Source organism: Cuculus canorus, chromosome 25 (genome assembly GCF_017976375.1).
Source record: "Cuculus canorus isolate bCucCan1 chromosome 25, bCucCan1.pri, whole genome shotgun sequence".
NCBI lineage: Eukaryota > Metazoa > Chordata > Aves > Cuculiformes > Cuculidae > Cuculus > Cuculus canorus.
The window spans coordinates 7,548,431-7,570,780 of record NC_071425.1 but is presented as its reverse complement, the minus strand read 5'-3'; the positions used below and the strand labels follow the sequence as shown (position 1 = coordinate 7,570,780).

The window sequence follows — 22,350 nt, the reverse complement described above, 5'->3', positions numbered from 1 at the left end:
GAGTCGGGTCATAGAAAAGTCATAGAAGATTTGGGTCAGAGAAAGGTTGTAGAAGTGTCAGGTAATAGAGGAGCTGGGTCTCAGAAGGGTCATCAATGAGTTGGGTCATATGAGAGTAGGGTTATAGAAGAGTCAGAAAACAGTAAGGTCATAGAAGTTCTGGTCACAGAAGGGAGTGGTCACTGAATGGTCATAGAAGTGTCAGGTCATAGAAGAGTCATAGAAGAGTTTGGTCATAGCACAGTCAGATCACAGAAGGGTCAGAGAAGAGTTATACAAGAGTGGGGTCATAGAAGAGTGGGGTCAAAGAAGAGTCAAAGAATAGCTGGATTATGGAAGAGTAGGCTTACAATACACAGATAGAAGAGTCGGGTCATACAAGAGTGAGGTCATAGTAGAGTCAAAGAAGAGTCAGGACATTCAAGAGGTGGGTCTTAGAAGAGTCAAGTCATAGAGGGGGTCATAGGAGAGTGAGGCGACAGAGGATTCCTCAAAGTCAGATCATACATGAGCCAGGACATAGAAGGGCTCGAACTTAGAAGGCTGGGTCATAAAGGTGGTCTTGTGGGTTGCACAAGGGGAAACAGGACTGGCAGCCAGGTCACCCTGAACATGCTCTCCCGGGGAAAGGGATGTCCTAGAGAAGAGCAAGGGAGTATTTCTGTGCCTGCAGAGAAGAATCCATGAGAAAGAGAAACCTCTTTTTGCAGGCCCTTATGTGGGCCAGGGTGCCCTGCTGCTGAGCTCCAGCTCTTGTCCTGGCCTGAGCAGAGGGACTGGCATGGAGCAGGCACAGTCAGTCTGTGGTGGTATCTGGTGGGTCGAAACCAGGAGTCCTGGATTTCCACTGCTCTCCATGTCCTTGCACTGGGTCAAGCCTCCATCGCTGGGGCTGTGGGGGAGGCTGGGACCCATGTCTGCCCCCTAGCAGTTGCCGTGCCCTTCTGTGGGGGTTGTGGGGGAGAGCCCAGACTGGGCTGTTCTGTGGGGCTGGAGAGAAGGCGGGGCTGTTAGGTCATGCAGGGAGAGAAATAAGAAAGACAAAAGCCCAGCTTGAGCTCAGTCTGGCCACTCTTGCACGAGATAACAACAAATGTTTATACAAAGATATCAACAACAAAAAAAAGACACAAGGAGAGTCTTCATCCTTTACTGGATATGGAGGGGAACATTGGTACTGAGGGTGAGAAAAAGACTGAGGTGCTTAATGCCTTCTTCACCTCAGTCTTTATTAGTCAGACCAGTTATCACCAGGGTATTCAGCCCCTGAGCTGGGAGACAGGGATGGAGAGCAGGGTAAACCCTCATAACCCAGGAGAAAGCAGTCAATGACATTCTCTGCCACCTGAGCACTCACAGTTCTATGGGACCAGACGGGATCCACCCAAAGGTAGGAAGGGAGCTGATGAAGGATCTTGCCAAAGCACTCTCCCTCATTTATCAGCAGTCCTGGCTAACTGGGGAGGTCCCAGTTGACTAGAGGCTTGCCAATATGATGCACATCTACACGAAGGGCTGGAAGGAGGACCTGGGGAACTACAGGTGTGTCAGCCTGACCTCGATACCAGGAAAGACTAGAGGGCTGTTCATCTTTAATGTGCTCACCAGGCAAGTGCAGGTCAATCAGGACATCAGGCCCAGCCAGCATGGTTTCAGTTCTGTTCTCTATCTTTATCAATGGTCTGGATGTGGGGATTGAATGGACCCTTAGTCAGTTCATGGATGACATTAAGATGGGAGAAAGTGTCAATCTTCTTGAGGGCAGGGAGGCTCTGCAGAGGGATCTGGATAGGCTGGACCGAGGGGCTGAGGCCAACGGGATGAGGTTCAACAAGGCCAGCTACCTAGACCTGCACTTGGGACACAACAACACCATGCAGCTCCAGGCTTGGGGAGGAGTGTCTGGAAAGCCTCCTGGAAGAGAAGGATCTGGGTGTTTTGGTGAACAGCTGACTGAACATGAGCCAGCAGTGGCCCAGGTGGTCAAGAAGGCTAACAACATCCTGGCTTGTATGAGCCATGGTGTGGCCAGCAGGAGTAGGGAAGGGATTGTCCCCCTGTACTCAGCGATAGTGAGGCTGCATCACAAATCCTGGGTTCAGCTTAGGGCTTCTCACTCCAAGAAAGACATTGAGGTCCTGGAGCCTGTCCAGAGAAGGGCAACGAAGCTGGTGAAGGGACTGGACAATAAGGGTCATGAGAGGTGGTTGAGGAAACTGGGGTTATTTAGCCTAGAAAAAAAAGGAAGGGAGACCTGTCTACAGGTCCCTGAAAGGAGATTTAACCGAGGTGGGTGTTGGTGTCTTGTCCCAAGTATCAAGTGTTAGGATGAATGGAAATGGCCTCAAGTCATTTCAGGGGAGGTTTAGGTTGAATATTAAGAAAAATGTCTTTACTGCAAGGGTTCTCAGGCAGTGGCAGAGGCTGCCCAGTGAGGTGGTTGAGTCACCATCCCTGGAAGTATTTGAAAGATGGATAGACAAGGTTCTCAGGGATATAGTTTAGTAGTGGACAGGTGTGGCTGGACTCGATAATCACAAAGATTTTTCCAACCAAATGATTCTATGATTTCCCTGGGGCAGCTTCAGTGGGGTTTGCCCAGTGCAGATCCTGCTCTGCTGCTCCTTAATGTCTCTCGCAGGAGGCCTGGCTGTGCGAGGACACTGTTCCAAGCTCCAGCTCTGCAGACCCACACTGTCTGGCTGTGCACTGGTGTTTTCAGCTGCAGACCTAAGCCTTCAGGCACCGCCGTGAGGAGATTCCCTTGCTTTACGAAAGGCTGTTCTGGAGGCAGCTCTGTTGCACAAGTGCCCACTGCCTATCCCTGCCTGTGGGCACAGGAGAGTGCTCAGCACAGCCCTTCATTTACACAGGCTCTCAGTCAGAAAAGAAAAGCAGACAGGGTCTGAGAAAGGGGAGGAAAATATAATCACAATTTTAAAAGCACCATTAACAATAACAAAACAATACAGTGTACAGGCTGGGCCTCGATGATTTGAAAGACAACTGCTAAGCGTGAGAAGATCGGGAGTTTATTGCTTCAGAGAACAATCGAGTTATCAGTTTCCATACTCTGCCCTTGAGCTGCTGGTTCCTCATGCTGTAGATGAGGGGGTTTAGTGCTGGAGTCAACACTGAGTACAGAACTGATAGCTCCAGACTCAGAGATGGGGAAGAGAATGAGGGAGCCTTCAGGTAGGCAAACATGACAGTGAGCAAAAAGAGCGAGACCACAGCCAGGTGAGGGAGGCACATAGAAAAGGCTTTGTGCTGTCCCTGCTCTGAGGGGATCCTCAGCACAGCCCTGAAGATCTGCGCGTAGGACACCACAATGAAAACAAAACACACAAAGTCCACAGAGGCACTAAATGCAAGGAGCCAAGGTTCCCTGAGGTAGGAGTGTGAGCAGGAGAGCTTGAGGACTGGGGGGATTTCACAGAAAAACTGGTGCAGAGTGTTGCCCTGACAGAGGGGCAGGGAAAATGTATTGGCTGTGTGCAGCAGAGCAGTGAGAAATCCAGTGCCCCAGGCAGCTGCTGCCATGTGGACACAAGCTCTGCTGCCCAGGAGGGTCCCGTAGTGCAGGGGTTTGCAGATGGCAACATAGCGGTCGTAGGACATGATGGTGAGAAGAAAATATTCTGCGACAATCAAAAAGAGAAAAAAAAAGCACTGAGCAACACATCCTGCATAGGAGATGGCCCTGGTGACCCAAAGGGAATTGGCCATAGATTTGGGCACAGTGGTGGAGATGGAGCCCAAGTCGAGTAGGGAGAGGTTGAGGAGGAAGAAGTACATGGGGGTGTGGAGGTGGTGATCACAGGCTATGTTGGTGATAATGAGGCCATTGCCAAGGAGGGCAGCCAGGTAGAAGCCCAGGAAGAGCCAGAAGCGCAAGAGCTGCAGCTCCCGTGTGTCTGTGAATGCCAGGAGAAGGAACTGGGTGATGGAACTGCTGTTGGACATTTGCTGGCTCTACATATCTGAAGCACTGTCACAGGAGGAAAAGACAGTGACAAGTTAGGGGAGATTTCTGTTAACAAAATCAAAGCCATTTCTCATTTGCCTGCCCACTGCTCAAAACACTGTGTTCAGAGCAGAGGGATCCACCTCACATCACTCAATGTCTTACCCTTGCCTAAGGTCTCAGCACCCCACTCTCAGACCAAGACACTCACAGCTCAGTTCACAAACCCTGCAGCAGTTTCTCTTTGGTAGCATCTCTGCATTTCTCCATGCGGCTTTCAGGAAAACCAAACATTTGATAGGACAGGTTTGCATCCTGAAGGAAAGCTCACAGCTTGGAAAGAAACCTCAAGGAGAGTCTCGTGTCCTCGTGATGGCATTTGATGAAGGGAAATTCAGCTCCTTCCCCAGCCCCACTGACTGCATTGCCCTCAGCCCCACAGCTTACAGGAAAGATGGGGCATGGGTTCCCATGGACACAACTGCAGGAAAGGAGCCACCAGATCAGTGGGTGACTCTGCAGCTGCAACTCCCATCCCCAGAGAGCCTGGCAGCAAGAATGAGAGAACAGCAAGAACAGAGGCAGGAGGAGTAACAGGGAGAAGAGTGAGGGTCTGGCTGTGAGAGGTCAGGGCAGAGGCACTTGGGTGTGCCCACAGCATTCCCCTTCCCCAGCTGTGCTCGCCCCCTCCGAGACACCAACCTTGCCAGGCAGTTGCTCTCAGCCCCTGGGCTCTGGAGAGGGCACTGGAGCTGTGGCTGCAGAGGAGGGGGGTTCAGCCTTGGAGCCCAGAGCCCTGAGGGCAGAGGCTTTGCTGGGTGGGAGAGGAGTCAGGGGGCTTGCTCAGAGGAAGGGGCTGCACTGGAGAGGTTCACATGGAGTTTCTCAAGTCTGTCTCCCATTTTTCTGGTTTCAGTTTCCTCTAATTCCCTGATCCTATCCCAGCTGCCTGGAGATTCTCACCCTGAGAGGTGTTTCCCTGCCCCCTGTCTATTCCCCGTCAGTGCTCATAAAACCCCATCCCAACCTGTGTGCACTCCCCTACACAAACCTGCCTGTTTGCAGGGCACTGCCTGGGTGCAGGTTCCTGTTTGCAAGTTGAACACGGCAGGACAGAAGAACCCTGCTGTGTCCAGTGGAGGTGATAATGTTGCTGTCCACAGGCAGTGGAGGAGCTCCTACCAGACCTACTGGTCACTCATCATTACAGCTCAGGAGTCTCAGTCTCTTGCTCAAGAATGAGAGCCTCTTTTTTTTTTTTTCCATTTCTTCCCCCAACTCCCCAAGAGCAGGAAACTGAAATGACAGATTCAGGAAAGCTCCTTATCTGTAACATAATCCCTGCCTTGACCTTCCTCCTGAAATGTCCCTTCAGAAATGTCCTGGGATGATGGGGAACTGTGAGCAGCTCTGACTCACCCAGGACCCTCTTTAAAGCATAAACACTCTCTCCTGCCACAGCTTCTCTTTGTACCAGCATGGGGAGGTCCCCGGGCAGGCTGAGCTGCCCCTGGCAGGTGGCAGAGTCCCTGCCCCGGCACTCGGAGCCTGGGGAGCTGGGACCTGGATCTCAAGGACAGCCCAGGGCACCCCTGAGTGCACCCCCAGCCCCACACTCTGCAGACATCCCTGGGTGAAGGCAGCTGCCGTGCCCTGTCCCTCTGACTGTGCAGCAGGGAAGCCCTGCTCCAAAGCTCATCCTTTTTCTCTCCACTGGAGAAACTGAGAGAGCCCTCCTGATGGATCCCATAGGCTGTGGTTCACCCAGAAACAGCACTTGTATTGTTTTGCCTTCAGAGACTTACCTTGTTAAAGGCTGTGAATGTTTTTCTCCAGCTGAAGCCTCCTCTCTCCTCCCACCCTACCCTGCCTTGAACCTCTCTCTGCCTCCCTCCTTTCCCCTCGCTGCCTGCAGGCAGTGCCCTCAGCCCTGCTGGGCTTTGCAGAGGAGATGCTCCTGGACAGAGCTGACTCTTTGTAGTGCTGCCCACTTGCCACCAGCTCCCTCCATGCCAGGAGCCCAGCCCAGCTGAGCAGCAGAGGAGCAGCCCAAGGCAACCCTTTCTCTGACCCCCTCGGGGCTCCCTCGAGGTGTCCCTGGAGCTCCAGGAGAACCTGCTGAGAAACAGACTGGAGCCATCCTTGATGTTCCCTCCCTCAGCTGGGATGGGACACTTCTTTCCTGCACTGTCTTTGCTTCTGTTAGAAAAATAGCTGGGCACAAGAATCACTTTTCTTGTCCCATCTTTACACAGGACAGCAGGAAGGTGACAAGAAAGGTCAAAAGGACAAAAGCAGGTCTCCAAGCTAGGAAGACCTGTTCCTTTGAGTGAATTTAGGCATTTGATCCTGGGTTTTAAACCTGAGACTAGAAAGAGGTTAAGGTCTCTTCTGTCCCAGTTATGACTCTGATCTAAGCAAAGCCTTTGCACACAGAGGATGTTGAACGTCCCAGGTTTCCTTCTGGCAGGGATGAGTTTGCCTGGTGCCACAGCCGCAAGGCTTCAGCCCCAATGGGCAGCAATGCCCTCAGCCAGGGGCACAGGCAGGAGGATCTGGAGCCGTTCCTGTTGGATACAGAGCTGGGACATGGTCACAGAACTCATGAGAGATGGGCTTCAAGGACAGCATCCTGCAAGCACACCAAGATCCCAGAGAGTATACAAATGTTGACTTGAGAGGCCATTGAAGGGACCCATGATGAGTGCTTGGTGCTTAAGGAACAGTAAAAGAAGAAACAAAACCAGTGTGTGGGCACTGCTGGGTTTTGGAAGAGCAGGTGCTGAAACACCTGAGATTCCCTGTGTCCTCTTTGCATCTGTCTTCCCCAGCAAGGTCTCCCAGGCCTCTTGGACTTAGGGCAGGACTCTGGAGGAGATCAACCAGCAGAGGGTCGGGATCAAATCTGGGATGACTTGAGCAAATGCAATCCTTCCCAGTCTATGAGACTGGACGGGCAGCTTCCCAGGGAGTTGAGTAGAGCAGGACGATATCACAGTGAGGCCATCGTCCGTTGTCTTCCAAAGCTCATGGAGTCTGTGGGAAGTTCCTGAGCACTGGCACCACTCGCATCACTTTTCAGGAGCGGCCAATGGATGAGCAGGAGAGTGAATGGCTGTGCCCCAGACCTTGTCCACTTGGATCCCTTTCCTGGGTGTCTGAATAAGAGGGGGACTAGGTTTCCCTTGGACAGATTATTTCTTACCATCCTTCCGTGACCTGACTCTTCAATGATCAGAGTAATCTATGACCCAGACCTTTTATAGCCCAAACCTGGTATGACCTGGAACTTCTATGACCTGACTCTTCCATGACCCTTCTGTTATCCAACCCTTCTATTACCCAAATGAACCCTCATGCTTCTTGACTCAAGTATTCTATGACCCGAATCTTCTATGACCCAATCCTTCTATGAACCTTCTACCACTGGACTCTTCTCTTACTCTTCTATGACCCATCTCACATATAACCTGACTCTTCCATGACCCATCTCTTATATGAGGAGGCCCTTCTATGATGTAAGCCTTCCATGACCTTCTATCCCAACTGTTCTCTGAATCTTCTATGATGTAACTTTCTATGACACAATTTTTTTATGACTCTTCTATGATATGAATCATCTATTCTGCCACACTTCTATGATCAGACAGAGTTAAAACCAGACTTTTTCATCACCCAGCTCTTCTGGGATCCGACCCTTCCATGACCCCACAATTCTACGAACCAACCCTTGTATTAACTGACCCTTCTATGATTGGACTCCTCTACAACTCCTCTATGACCCCTATGAAGAGGGTCAACTCTTGTATGACTTGACCCTTCTATCACCCTTCTATGCCCAACTCTTCTATCACCCCACTCTTCTATGATCTCTCTATGACCGGAGTAATCTAAAGTGTAAACCTGCTGTGAACCACGTCTTCTATGATCCAACTCTTTGCTCACCCTGTCATGGCGTTCTGTCACCCAACAACTCTACGACCAAACTCTTCAGCGACTCACCTCCTTTATGATCCAAATACTTTTTGACTAAATAAGTTTATGACCCATCCCTTATATGACCTGGCACATCTATGAACTGATCCTTCCATGACTCTTTCATGATCTGGTTCCTCTATGACTTGATTGTTCCTTAAGACTTCTATGACCCAACTCTTCTATGACCAAACCCTTCTAAAACCAAAAACTCTCACGCTTGTGTGACTTGTCTAACTCAAGATCCAAATATTCTATCATCATTTTATGACCTCGATCTTCTATGACCTGAGACTTCTATGACCCAGCTCTGCTATGAACCTTCTACAACCCAACACTTCTGCATCCTGACTCTTCTCAGAAAACCCAAGTTTTCTGTTACTCTTCTATGATCCTACCCTTCTACGACCCAACTCTTCTGCAACTGCATGGAGATGTGAGAGAGCCTTGGCATCTCCCATAACTCTACAGGCCTGTGTTTGGGATTCCACAAAATAACAGCTCCCAATCTGTTTCAACAGTGTGAGAATATTCATGACACCAGTGTCTTTGTGGTCAAAGCCAGATCTTCCTTTCCAGGGCCTGGGGGTCAGGGCTTGGCCTTTCTGCTTCATCAAGCAAACCCAGCCTCTTCTCAGTGCCTTTGCCTCCTGCGATCATGGCCTCTAATTCTCGGCTCTAATGAGTCCCTGGGGAGGCTTTGTCAGGAATAATCCTCACTGAGACCAATTAATACTTCAAGATACACTGAGTTCTGCCTTTGACTTCCTGAAAGCTTTGCTCCATCTCCTCTCAGCAGCTGAGGTCCAAGGACTCAGCAGCAACCCACCTTGGGTCTCATTAAATACAGAAAGCCTTAACAAGCTCTTTCTCCTCCTGGAGGTTTCTTCAGGTCTTCAGGCCTTGTACAGCTCATTGGAGTCATTTCCTAGTGTGGTTAAAGAGGAAGATTTCAAAGTGCACCTAAGAAAAATATTTATTTAAAATCCATATTTTATATGTTTTCAGTTGATAGAAATTTTCCAATAATCATTGTTGCAGTGTCTCCTCAGCAGATCTGGAGGCTGGACTAGAGACTCCTGACAGTCTCTTTCCCACCAGCCCTTCCAGAAACCTGTGCCTTTACCACGTGCCCAATGAGAAGAGATAATGCTGATGGTGAGGGTCTCTACATCTTCTGCTGAAAGTTTAATTCTGAGAGCAAGGAGGTTCAGGTTATCTCGAGTTCAATGCTTAGCTCCATGCAGGGCCAGCTCTGAGGTCACACCAGGGTGCTCAGTCAATATCAGCATCCACAGAGATTTCACACAGGAACCAAACATCTAAGCCCCCATTAGAAAAAGAGAGATGAGGCACTTGACCATTTCTGTGGACACCGCTAATGGTCAGCCACGGCTCTTCAGATTCCTGGGAACGTCCACCTTCTTGTCCAGAGGAGTGGAATCTTTATGACAGTCTCCTGTTATATCTCCTGTTATATCTCCAACATTTCCAGTGTTTTAGGCTGGAAAGAGAATTCAAACACAATGACTTGGGTATGGTCAAAGGAAATGCTTAAAGAAAAGGAGACGGATGGAACACAAGGCCTCCAGGTTCCTGCAGAAGATATAAGGCATCCAAGAAAGGAAGAGAACAGTTTTCAACAGGCATTGCCTTTAGGTCATTTCCTGTTGATGGCTCTGTTCCCCATTTCAGTCATTGGGGCCCTAAATCCTCACCTGCTTTTCCTCCCTCTCTTCCCAAAACCTGACCAAGGGATGGGAAGAAAGGAAGAAGAATGGCCTTGGCCTCAGTGAATCAGCTGGGTCTGGCCCATGGAGGCCCACAGTGTCATTCCATTGTTCCCCTGAGAAAGTATCAAGCTGGGAAGTGACGCTGGAATGAATCAACAAAGCCCATGGACAGGCCAGGCTGTGTCTCTGTCTGGAGATCCACACCCCTACAGCTCAGATCAAGCTGAGGAAGAAACTCAGGCATGACTTCAGTGGACTCCTAGGCCATGGGTAGAGGGGTGAGTGGAGGCCCCAGGAGGTGCTGGTCAGGGCCATGAAGGCCAATGGATGCCCTGAGCTGTGCGATAGGACGGTCCAGAGGAAAACCTGGAGGAATATGCATCCACATCAGAACAGAGTCGGAGAATGAAACAGTGTAAATCAGAACTGAAATGGTGTAAATCAGGAGAGGGGCAGATTTAGACTAGGCTTTAGGGAGAACTTCTTCACCATGAGGGTGGTGACACCCTGGAAGATGTTGCTCAGGGAAGCTGTGGCTGCCCTATTCCTGGAGGTGTTGAAGGGCAGGTTGGATGGGCCTTGGGCAGCCTGATCCAGTGAGAGGTGTCCCTGACCATGGCAGAGGGTGGATCTAGGTGGTCTTGAAGGTCTCGTCCAATGCTAACTATTCTATGATTCTATGAGTCTATGAAATGGGGGTGGGATTTCCTGTTCAGGTGCAAAGCAGGGAAGGGGCTTCCTGCCCCGGGTGTGAAATGGGGGTGGGACTTGTTGTCTGGCATGAAGTTTGGGGCTGGACTTCCGGCCCCAAAAGGGAAATGAAGGCGGGGATTCCTGATCAAGTTGTGAAATGGGGCGGAACTTCTAATCGAAACCCTCCCTGTCCACACCACCTCAGAAACCAACGGGAACCTTGCGGTTGGTGTATACTCCAGGTCAGTCAATCAAGGAGAGACAACTCACCAAGTCTTCTTCCTCCAGCTCCAGGAGGCTTCACGCTAGCAAGCTCTCATCTGACTTGGGGACGTCAATCACCCCAACATAGGATCAAAAAGTAGCACGGCAGCTGTAGGCAATCCAGGAGACTCCTGGAGTGCATCTAGGATAATTTCTTAGTCCAACTAATAGAGATCCCCACCCAAAGAGATGCAATACTGCACCATTACCAATACAAGCCAGCTCATCAGTGACGTTATGATCAGAGGCAACCTGGGCTGCAGTGATCATGCCCTGGTGGAATTCAAGGTCCAGATGGATATGGGACAGGTGAGGAGTAGAGTCAGGACACTACATTTCAGGGAAGCAGACTTGCACCTCTTCAAGGAATTACTCGGTAGGACCTCCTGGGACATGGTTCTCTGAGACGAGGGAGCAGAACAGAGCTGGAAAATATTTCAGGATGCTTTCCATAAGGCACAAAAGCGCTCAGGCTCTGTATGTAGAAAATCAGGCAGGCAGGGGAAGAGACTGGCATGGCTGAGTCGAGACCTGCTGGTTAAATTAAGAAAGAAGAAGGAACTGCCCAGACAGGGCAATCAGGGGCAGGGAACCTGAGACATGGATAAGGACGCAGACCGGTTGTGTAAGGATGAAGTCAGGAAGGCCAAGGCACAGCTGGAGCTCAACTTGGCAAGGCAAGTAAAGACTAACAAGGGCTTTTACAGGGACGTCAATCAAAAGAGGAAGGTCAAAGAGAACGTCACTCCACTGGGGGGTGGAAATGAGGATCACGTATAGAAGAGATGGGAAGAAGGCTGAGGTACTTAATAACATTTTTGCCTCAGTCTTCACCCATAACTACTCTCCTTGCCTGTCATGGGATAGCAAGATGGTGACCAGGAGGGCAGACACCTTCCCACAGTAGAAGAGGATCAGGATCATGACCTCTTGAAGAACATGAATATCTAGAAGTCTATGGGACCTGATGAGATGCAACTTAGTGTCCTGAGAGAATGCACAGATGTGGTTGCCAAGCCACACTCTGTGATCGTTGAAAAGTCATGGCAATCAGGAGAAGTCTCTGGTGACTGGAATAAGGGGAATGCTGTGCCCATTTTGAAAAAGTGTAGAAAAGATGATCCTGAGAAGTACTGATCTGTCAGCCTCACCTCTGTGCCTGGGAAGATCATGGAACAGATCCTCCTAGAAGCTATGCTAAAGCACGTGGAGGACAGGGGGGGTGATTAATGTCAGCCAGCATGGCTTCACCAGGGGCAAATCCTGTATGACCAAATTAGTGGCTTTCTAGGATCGGGTAGCCACAGCAGTGGACATGGGTGAACCAATGGATGTGATCTACCTGGACTACCGTAAGGCCTTTGACACGCTGCCGCACACATCCTTCTCTCTGAATTGGAGATATATGGATTTGATGGGTGGACAGTACGGTGGATAAGAAACTGGTTGGATGGTCGTATTCAAGGAGTAGCGGTCAATGGCTCAAAGACCAGATGGAGGTCCGTGACGAGTGGTGTCCCTCAAGGGTCTGTACTGTTCAGGGGACTTATGCGGTTCAATATCTTTCTCAATGATATTGACAGGGAGATTGAGTGCACCCTCTGCATGTCTCCATGGATGACACCAAGCTGAGTGGTGCAGTTGCCACACTGGAAGGATGGGATGTCATCCAGAGGGACCTGGACAGGCTGGAGAAGTGGGGTTGTGAGAACCTCATGAGGTTCAACAAGGCCAAGTGTAAGGTCCTGCACCTGGGTCGAGGCAATCTCCTGTTTTCAGTACACGGTGGGAGGTGATGTGATTGAGAGCAGCCCTGCAGAGAATGACTTGGGGGTGCTGGTCAATGAGAAGCTCAACAGGAGCTGGCAATGTGTGCTCGCAGCCCAGAAGACCAGACGTATCCTGAGCTGCATCGAAAGAAGCATGGGCAGCAGGTGGAGGGAAGTGATTCTGCCCCTCTATTCCTCTCTTCAGAGACCTCATCTGGAATCCTGTGTCCAGTTCTGGAATCCTCAATGTAAGAAGGAGATGGAGCTGTTGGAATGGGTCCAGAGGAGGCTACAACGACGTTCGGAGGCCTGGAGCACCTTCCCTACAAGGACAGGCTGGGAGAGCTGGGCTTGTTCAGCCTGGAGAAGAGAAGGCTTCGAGGACATCTTCTAGTGGCCTTTCAGTACCTGAAAGGGGCTACAAGAATGATGGAGAGGGATTCCTCCTAAAGGCTTGTGTTGGTAGGACGAGGGAGAAGGGTACGATCTGGACACGGGCAGATTTAGCGTGGACATAAGGAAGAATTTCTTCACCATGAGAGTGGTGAGACTATGGAATAGGTTGCACAGGGAAGTTGTGGCTGCCACATCCGTGGAGGTGTTGAAGGCCAGGTTGGATGGGCCTTGGGCAGCCTGATGCAGTGGGAGTTGGAACTAGATGTTCTTGATGGTCCCTTCCAACCCTGACTATTCCATGATTCTATGATTCAATGAAATGGGGGTGGGACATCCTGTTCAGGTGCAAAGCAGGGAAGAGACTTCCTGCCCCAGGTGTGAAATAGAGGCAGGAATTCCAGCCCCAGGTGTGAAATAGAGGCTGGACTTCCTGCCCCAGCTGTGAAATGGGGGCAGGACTTCTTGTCTGGCATGAAGTGTGGGGGGGTGGGACAACCTGCCCCAGGTGTGAAATGGGGGCAGGAATTCCTCATCGATGCGGTTCGGCAGCAGACATGGTAAGTGCTTCAGCGGGGCACTAGATGGAGGCGGAGGGCGGTTGGGAGAGCAGGGAGGCCCAGCAACCCCAGAGGGAGCCTGGCAGGTGGGTCCAGACTGCAGCAAGCCCAGGCTCGTATGTGGTGGTTGATGCCGGCGAGGGGCGGTCCCAGAAGACGCTGCAGGAGATTTAAAGGGTCTTCTAGGGGTGCTGCAACCAGGAGCACCCAACCGGGAGCATGTAAACAGGAGCACGCTTGTCAGAGGGGGCGTGCTCGCGTCGGTTAGTGAGATCAGTTGGGGAAGGACATGCAGGGAGGGCGCAGTTCCAGTGCTTGAGAGCTGAGCTTGGTCGGTGAGAGGGAGCCCAGCCATGGTGTCCACCTGGTGAAAGGCTGCTTCCTCTGCACCTGCCAGAAGGGAGACATCAGTTCAGACTGAGCTCCCAGGAAAGCATGTGGCCCTCCAGGTCTTGTACTGCACACAGCGCCACCAGCTTACGCGGGAAACGAAGGGCAGCTAGGGCTGCCTAAGGTGCGAGCAGGTGGACTTCCTCCTCAGCCTGGGAACAGAGCTGAAAGAGGAGGGAGAGAGGCTGAGGAGCATCAGGGAGGGGGAGATGGAGAGATGCCAATGGGATCACCCCCTGAGCTCTAAAGCACAAGATAAGACACAGACACAGGGAAGAGCCCAGGATCCAAAGGATCTGGCATCTTCCCCCCCCTAAGGCTCAAAAACAGGTAGAAAGTGGAAGCGTGTCCAGCAACGGGGTAGAAAATCAACCCCCTCCTTGCCCACACCACCTCAGGTGTCACTCCACAACAGATCTGAGGCTCTCAATGTGGAGGACAGACTAGAGGAAAACATGGAGGAGGATGCACCCACATCAGAGCAGGGCCAGAGACTGAAACGGTGTAAACACTCCGTTGCTACCACTGCCACAAGGACCGATAGGAGAGTCCTAGTTATAGGAGACTCTCTATTGCAGGGGACAGAGGGTCCAATGTGCCGAGCAGACCTCACTCCCAGGGAAGTCTGTTGCCTCCCAGGAGCCTGCGTAAGGGATGGAACCAAGAAACTTTCCAACCTGGTGAGAACAAGTGACTATTACCTGTTCCTGCTGCTCCATGTGGGAAGCAACAAAGCAGCTGTAAGAAGCCCAAGGGGGATGAAAAGTGATCTGAAGGGCTTGGGACAGCTGCTGAGGGAATCAGGGGTCCAGGTGGTTTTGTCTTCCCTCCTGCCAGTTACAGGTGGTGAGTACAGACGAGTCCAGTCTATTAAGAAAATAAGATTCTTCCTAAAGGCTTGTGGTGATAGCTGGTGGAGGTTGAGGCCCTTCCCCCTTGTCTTATCTGCTGACACTTTGGAGAAGAGATGAGCTCCCTCCTCTCTACAACCTCCTTTCAGGTAGTTGTATAGAGCAATAATATCTCACCTTAGCCTCCTTTTTTCAAGGCTAAAGAACTCCAGGTCCCTCAGCCGCTCCTCATAAGACTTGTTCTCCAGCCCCTTCACCAGCTTTGTTGCTCTTCTCTGGACACGCTCCAGAGCCTCAATGTCCTTCTTGTGGTGAGGGGCCAGAACTGAACTCAGGATTCAAGGTGCGGTCTCACCAGTGCTGAGTCCAGGGGGAGAATAACCTCCCTGGACCTGCTGGTCATATCAATTCTGATACAAGCCAAGATGCCATTGGCCTTCTTGGCCACCTGCGCACACTGCTGGTTCATGTTCAGATGGCTGTTAACCATTACCCCCAGGTCCCTCTCCTCCATGCAGCTTTCTAGCCACTCTTTGGCTAGTGTTGTTGTGCCCCAAGCGCAGGAGTCAGCATTTGGCCTTGTTAAACCTCATAGCATTTGTCTCAGCCCAGCAGTCCAGCCTGTTAAGATCCCTTTGCAGAGCCTCCCTACCCTCCAGCAGATCCACACTTCCACCCAGCTTAGTGTCATCTGCAAACTTGCTGAGGGTGCACTCAAGGCCTACATCCAGTACCAAGCCCTGAGGAACCCCACTTGTAATAGGCTTCCAGCTGGAGTTAACTCCATTTCATGAATCCGTGTTGACTGGACCCGATCACCCAGTTCTCTCGCTTGAGCTTCATGATAGCACTCAAGACCACCTGTTCCATGACTTTCCCCTGCACTGAGTCCAGACTGAGAGGCCTGTAGTTTCCTGTGTCCTCCCTTCGACCCTTCTTGTAGATGGGCACAACATCAGCCAGCCTCCAGTCCAGTGGAACTTCCTAGTCAGCCAGGACTGCTGGAAGATCACAGAATCACAGAATCACAAGGTTGGAAAGGACCCACTGGATCATCGAGTCCAACCATTCCTAACACTCCCTAAACCATGTCCCTAAGCACTTCATCCACCCGTTCCTTAAACACCTCCAGGGAAGATGACTCGACCACCTCCCTGGGCAGCCTGTTAAATGATGATGAAAGGGGTCTGGCAAGCGCATCCACCAGCTCCTTCAATACTCTTGGATGGATCCCGTCCATCCCCATAGACTTATGAGTGTCTAAGGGTTCAGTCATATAAGATTCATAGAAATCTGAGAGTAGATTGGGTCATAGAAGTCTTGGGTCATAGAAGACTGCGGTCACAAAAGGCTCATAGAATATTTGGGACAAGGAAGAGTCACGTCATAGAGTGTGAGAGCTTCTGTGGGTTTTAGAATAGTTTGGTCATAGAATATTCAAGTAATTAAGGAGTTGGGTTATAGAAGATTCATATAGAAGTCAAGTCACAGAAAGCCTTTGAAGGGTCAGAGAGGAGTTGAGTCAGAGAAGATTTGGTTGAAAGAAAGTTCAGGTTTTAGAAGAGTCAAGTCATAGAGGAGCTGTAGAAGAGTAGGGTGATAGATTTAAGTCATAGAAGAGTTTGGTCATAGAAGGGACACAGAAGTGTCGGGTCACAGAAGGGTCAAGTCATAGAGGAGTAAGGTCCTAGAAATGCTGGGTCATAGAAGAGGCAGCTTTTTTGAGTCGGGTTATAGAAGAGTCATAAAGGAGTCTGGTCCTAGAAGGGTCAGTTAATAGTAGGGTTGGTTCATGGAAGGGTCAAGTGCCAGAAAAGTTGGGGCATAGAAGAGTCTGGTGTCCCAAACTAGAGTTGGGAGCATTGCTTTTTATCCCCCAGGTGAAAATTAAGATGCAGCTGAGGTCTGATGCTGTACATCAAAAATCTTTCTTTATTATAAAAAGAAGTAACTGGACAGGGAAAGGATGCTGTAATGATAGGAAAGAGAGCAAGAAAGATAGAAAGTTAAGCAAGATCTTGGGATAGTGTTGCAAGAATAGGCACCACCTTGGATCCATGAATTTTTCAGCGGCATCCAGCAACAGGATGGTGAGTACTGCTGTGGGGTGGCCATCTGAGGCAGAGGGGCATTTCCCTGAGATGGGAAAAGAACAGGGAAACACAGGCGGGAGCGGGGCTGGCAGCGCTCGGCTCCTGACATGCCGCAGCAGATGATCCTGCGCAGTGCCTGACGGGAGGGGCCGATCCTGGCAGCTACTGTGGGAGATTTAAACAGTCCCTTGGGAGCGCGGCAACCCAGAGCTCAGCAAAGAGGAGCGTGGCAAAGAGGTGTGGGGCACATTAGTGTAATGGGGCAGTCTGAGTGGCAGTTCGAGCAGGCTAGGTGAGCAGGAAGGGCACAGTGAGGGGCTGGAGGCCAGCCATAAGGGACCGTGGACCATGGTGGCAACCCAGCAGAAGATTAGAACCGCTCTAAATGCTGCAGCAAGCAGGACAGATGTTGCCACCCAGACAGAGCTTCAGTGGATCCAAGCAGCTACCCAGACCATGGGCTGTAGGCAGTGACCCCCTCCCACATCAGCTCACGCCTCTGGTACTGGCTTCACTGGTGGAGGCTGTGCTCATGTGGGGGAATTCCTTTGCATGGTGGCAGAGCTGAGGGAGGACGTGAATAGACTAAGGACATCAGGGAATGTAAGAGGGAGATAGATCACTGGAGCAGCGCCTACACAAACTCAGCAGGCTGCTGGAGCTGGTGCAGCTGAGCAAACTCCACCTGCAAATTGCAAGGTTGGGAGAACAAGATATGGGGAATGGCAGCAAGTTCCTACCCAGTGCAGGAAACCTGCTCCCCTCACCCAGACAACAAACCCCCAGATCCCACTGAGGAACAAATATGAAGCGCTGCAGGTGGAACCCTTCCCTAAGGATTAAGAAGATGGCTCCCACAGCCTAGAAACATTCCCTAGGCTGCGCCATCCTCAGATGACCATAAAAACATCCTCAGTAAATAAGAAGAGGAGAGTGATCATCTTAGGAGATTCCCTTTTAAAAGGAACAGACGGACATATCCGCAGACCAGACCCGCTCCACAGGGAGTTCTGATGCTTACTGGGGGCATCAGTGAAGGATGTTACTAGAAAACTTCCTTCCTTGGTGAAAGGGACAGTTTACTACCCTCTAGTAGTATTTCAAATAGGCAATGATGACTTTCAGCACAGAAAGCTGAAAGCCATCAGGAGAGACTTCAGGACTATAGGGAGAACGTTGGAGGGCTCTGTGGCACAAGCAGTGTTTAGTTCCATTCCAGTGCTAAGGCATGAGAAGCGGGAGGTCAAACAGAAGAAATTGATTAATGCCTGGCTCTGAGCCTGATGTGAGGAGAAAGGCTTTGGATTCTTTGATCATGGGGTGACCCACACAACCCCAGGCTTTCTTACTAGGGATGGGACACGCTTGTCTCCAAGAGGGACTAAAATCCTCACTAACAATCTATCTAGGCTCTTACAGAGAGCTTTAAATTAGATGTGAAGGGAGAGGGGGACGAGACCAGGCTAGTCAGGTGTGAGCCTGGAAGTGGGACTCCAGTGACTGAGACATTATGTGCTGGAGAGGACCACCAGTACATCACCTCAGAGCAAGTGGGAGCGATTATACCTGGGGACAGTAAGGATGAAGCTGGCACTGTGCAGTTAGTTATTCCAAGCACCAGTCAATTGGGAATGAACTCTATTCCCTTTATGAGGGCTGAAGGTTTGTCAGCCCAGCTGAAGTGCATTTACACCAATGCACGCAGCATGGGCAATGAGAAGGAGGCGTTGGAAGCTGCTATAGGGCAAGGTGACTACGATGTCATTGCCATCGAGGAAATATGGTGAGGTGACTTGTATAACTGGAGTGCAGCCATGGGCGGGGGCGGGTATAAACACTTCAGGTGGGACAGGAGAGGAGGCAGGGTAGCCCTCTATGTTAGAGAGTGCTCTGATACCCTTGAGCTCGATTATGGTGAGGAAGGGACTGAGTGCCTGTGGGTTAAAATCAGAGGAGCCCACAAGAAGGCAGGCATTGTGATAGGAGTCTGCTACAGACCACCCAGCCAAGAAGAAGCAGCTGATGAGCTCTTCTATAAACAGCTGGGAATGGTCTCTAGATCACCACCTCTTGTACTCGTGGGAGATTTCAGTCTTCCTGACATCTGCTGGAAGTACAATACAGCAGAAAGGAAGCAGTCTAGGAGGTTCCTGGATTGTGTGGAAGACAAATTCCTCACACAACTGGTGAGTGAGCTGACAAGGGAGGATGCCCTCCTGGACCTGCTGTTTGTGACCAGAGAAGGCCTTGTGGGGAATGTGACGGTTGGAGGACACCTGGGACAAAGTGATCATGAGATGATAGGGTTTTCAGTTCTAGTTGTGATGAAGAAGGGATTAGCAAAACAGTCACATTAAACTTCCAGAGGGCAGACTTTGGACTGTTCAGAAGGCTGGTTAGCAAAGTCCCGTGGGAAACAGTCCTTAAGGGCAAGGGAGCCCACGAGGGTTGGGCGCTCTTCAAAAATGAAATCCTAGCAGCTCAAGAGCAAGCCATGCCCATGTTCCGGAAAAGGAGGCGTCGGGGGAAAAAAACCAGCTTGGTTGAGTAGGGAGATCTTCAGAGATATCAAAAAGAAGAGGAATGTCTATGAGCTTTGGAAGAAGGGGCAGGCATCTTGGGTGGACTACAGGGAGAAAGTGAGATCATGCATGGAAAAAATCAGGAGGGGTGAGGCCCAACTAGAAATCAAATTGTCTAAGTCTGTGAAAGATAATAAAAAAACCTTCTACAAATACATCAACAAGAAAAGGAGGACTAGGGAGACTATTCAGTCCCTATTGGATGCAGAAGGAACAACAGTGACAGGGGATAAGGACAGGGCTAGGTACTTAATGCCTCCTTTGCCTCAGTCTTTAATAGCAAGGAAAGTTGTTCCCCCTGTGTACAAACCCAGGAGTTAGAGGAGCAGAATGAGGCTCCCATGATCCAAGAGGAGGCGGTTAGAGGCTTGCTTGCCCAGCTAGACACCCACAAGTCTATGGGGCCGGATGGGATCCACCCAAGAGTATTGAAGGAGCTGGCAGATGTCCTTTCCAAACCCCTATCCATCATCTTCCAGCAGTCCTGGCTGACTCAGGAAGTTCCACTGGACTGGAGGCTGGCTGATGTTGTGCCCATCTACAAGAAGGGTCGAAGGGAGGATCCGGGGAACTACAGGCCTGTCAGTCTGACCTCAGTGCCAGGGAAAGTCATGGAACAGGTGATCTTGAGTGCTATCATGAAGCACATGCAAGAGAACCGGGTGATCGGGCCCAGTCACACAGAATCATAGAATCACAGAATCACAAGGTTGGAAAGGACCCACTGGATCATCGAGTCCAACCATTCCTAACACTCCCTAAACCATGTCCCTAAGCACTTCATCCACCCATTCCTTAAACACCTCCAGGGAAGGCGACTCAACCACCTCCCTGGGCAGCCTGTTCCAGTACCCGATGACTCTTACTGTGAAGAATTTTTTTCTGATATCCAACCTGAACCTCCCCTGATGGAGCTTCAGGCCATTCCCTCTTGTCCTGTCCCCTGTCACTTGGGAGAAGAGCCCAGCTCCCTCCTCTCCACTACCTCCTTTCAGGTAGTTATAGAGAGTAATAAGGTCTCCCCTCAGCCTCTTCTTCTCCAGGCTAAACAACCCCAGCTCTCTCAGCCGCTCCTCATACGACTTGTTCTCCAGCCCCCTCACCAGCTTCGTTGCTCTTCTCTGGACACGCTCCAGAGCCTCAACATCCTTCTTGTGGTGAGGGGTCCAGAACTGAACACAGTATTCGAGGTGCGGTCTCACCAGTGCTGAGTACAGAGGGAGAATAACCTCCCTGGACCTGCTGGTGACCCCATTTCTGATACAAGCCAAGATGCCGTTGGCCTTCTTGGCCACCTGGGCACACTGCTGGCTCATGTTCAGTCGGCTGTCAACCAGCACCCCCAGGTCCTTCTCTTCCGTTCAGCTCTCCAGCCATTCTTCCCCCAGTCTGTAGCGCTGCATAGGGTTGTTGTGCCCCAAGTGCAGGACCCGGCATTTGGCCTTGTTAAACCTCATCCCATTGGTCTCGGCCCAGCGGTCCAGCCTGTTAAGATCCCTTTGCAGAGCCTCCCTACCCTCCAGCAGATCCACACTTCCTCGCAGCTTAGTGTCATCTGCAAACTTGCTGAGGGTGCACTCAATGCCTTCATCCAGGTCATTGATAAAGACATTGAACAGAGCTGCACCCAGTACTGCACCCTGAGGAACTCCACTTGTGACTGGCCTCCAGCTGGAGTTAACTCCATTGACCACCACTCTCTGGGCCCGGCCATCCAACCAGTTTTCAACCCAGGAGAGTGTGCGCCTGTCCAGGCCAGAGGCTGACAGTTTCTGAAGCAGAATGCTGTGAGAAACTGTGTCAAAGGCTTTACTGAACAGGCTGTCCAGGGAGGTGTTTGAGTAGCCTTCCCTGGAGATGTTTAAGGGATAGGTGGATGAGGTGTTTGAGGGTCAATCATAGGATCAATTTCTGTCTCAACATTTCTCATCAGGTGCTAAACCACAGGTACGGGCCTTGCAGTAATGGCCAAAGCTGGTATGCCTTGTACCTATCAAGGTTGGTACAGGACAAATGCTTTGTATCTGTCCCTAAACCTCTACTGTTGTGAAAGATCCATGAAGCAAGGCAAAACTACAGACCAAAACTACAGACTATTGTGAAAGATCCACGAAGCGAAGCAAGAAAATTAACGCTGGGACTTACCACAGATCCAAACCCCAACACAGCATACACAAGGACGAGTTCATTTAAGGTGCAAGGTAAAGATGATTACTGGCCTTCATCGGGGACCCCAAAAACAACCACTGCCGCCAGGAGGAGCGCATGCGCAAGGGGAGAATACCTGCCTTCAACGCTGACCATGCCTCAGACACTCCTCTCCTGGCACGTGTGGCCTGCCAGGTGGAGTTTGGCATATCTCCACAGGACTGAGGTGGGACAAAGGCAGGTCACAAGGAGGAATCAGGTGCATGGACTAACATAAAAGTCAGCTCTGGAGCACCTGAACTTTGAAGATCTTCCCCACCGTGAGATCACATTGATCGAAGACAGAAGCAGAGGAACCCCTTCTGGACCGGGACCCCCGAGATGCCGGACATCTGTGGACCCGTGGTGGTAGCTATAACCCCTTTTTCCTTCCCTTCTTTTTCCTCCTCATCCTTTTCCTTACTCTCTCTCTCTCTTTCTATTGCAAGCCGCTTTACGGGCACAATTAATAAAGTTCCTGTTTGGATTGAAATTTAACTCCCTTGACTTGTTGAATTATTGCTTTGATTTCTTTTTGCACTCTGAGATCATAGCTGAAAGGAACCATCACGCGTCCACTTATGAGTGGACCGTGACAGGTGCTGAGAGGCATGTTTTAGTGACTGTTAGGAATGGTTGGACTCAATGACCCAGTGTGTCCCTTCCAACCTAGTGATTCTATGATTTTATGATTCTGTGATTCAGTGGTTAGCATTTTGAGAGTCGATGGTGGGCAGAGATGCACACAGGCTTTCGGCAAGACCTTTTATACCTTTTATTGGCTCAGGTTGTCATATACCACATGTATTGCACATCTTCATGCACCTGCTTCTGCATGCTTGCCACACTGTGTCTCCAGCTCACTCTGCATGTAGCGACTGCCTGAAGCCCCC

General features: G+C 50.7%; 1 protein-coding gene across 1 annotated transcript; it reads right to left on the bottom strand.

Annotated features, from left to right (window-relative positions):
- Positions 1–3,009: 3,009 nt before the first annotated feature.
- Positions 3,010–22,328, bottom strand: LOC104054531 (olfactory receptor 14J1). Its single transcript, XM_009555579.2, is given in 4 exon segments — positions 3,010–3,983; positions 5,963–6,035; positions 6,037–6,212; positions 22,283–22,328. Coding segments are annotated over 4 exon segments (1,269 nt in total).
- Positions 22,329–22,350: the final 22 nt, after the last annotated feature.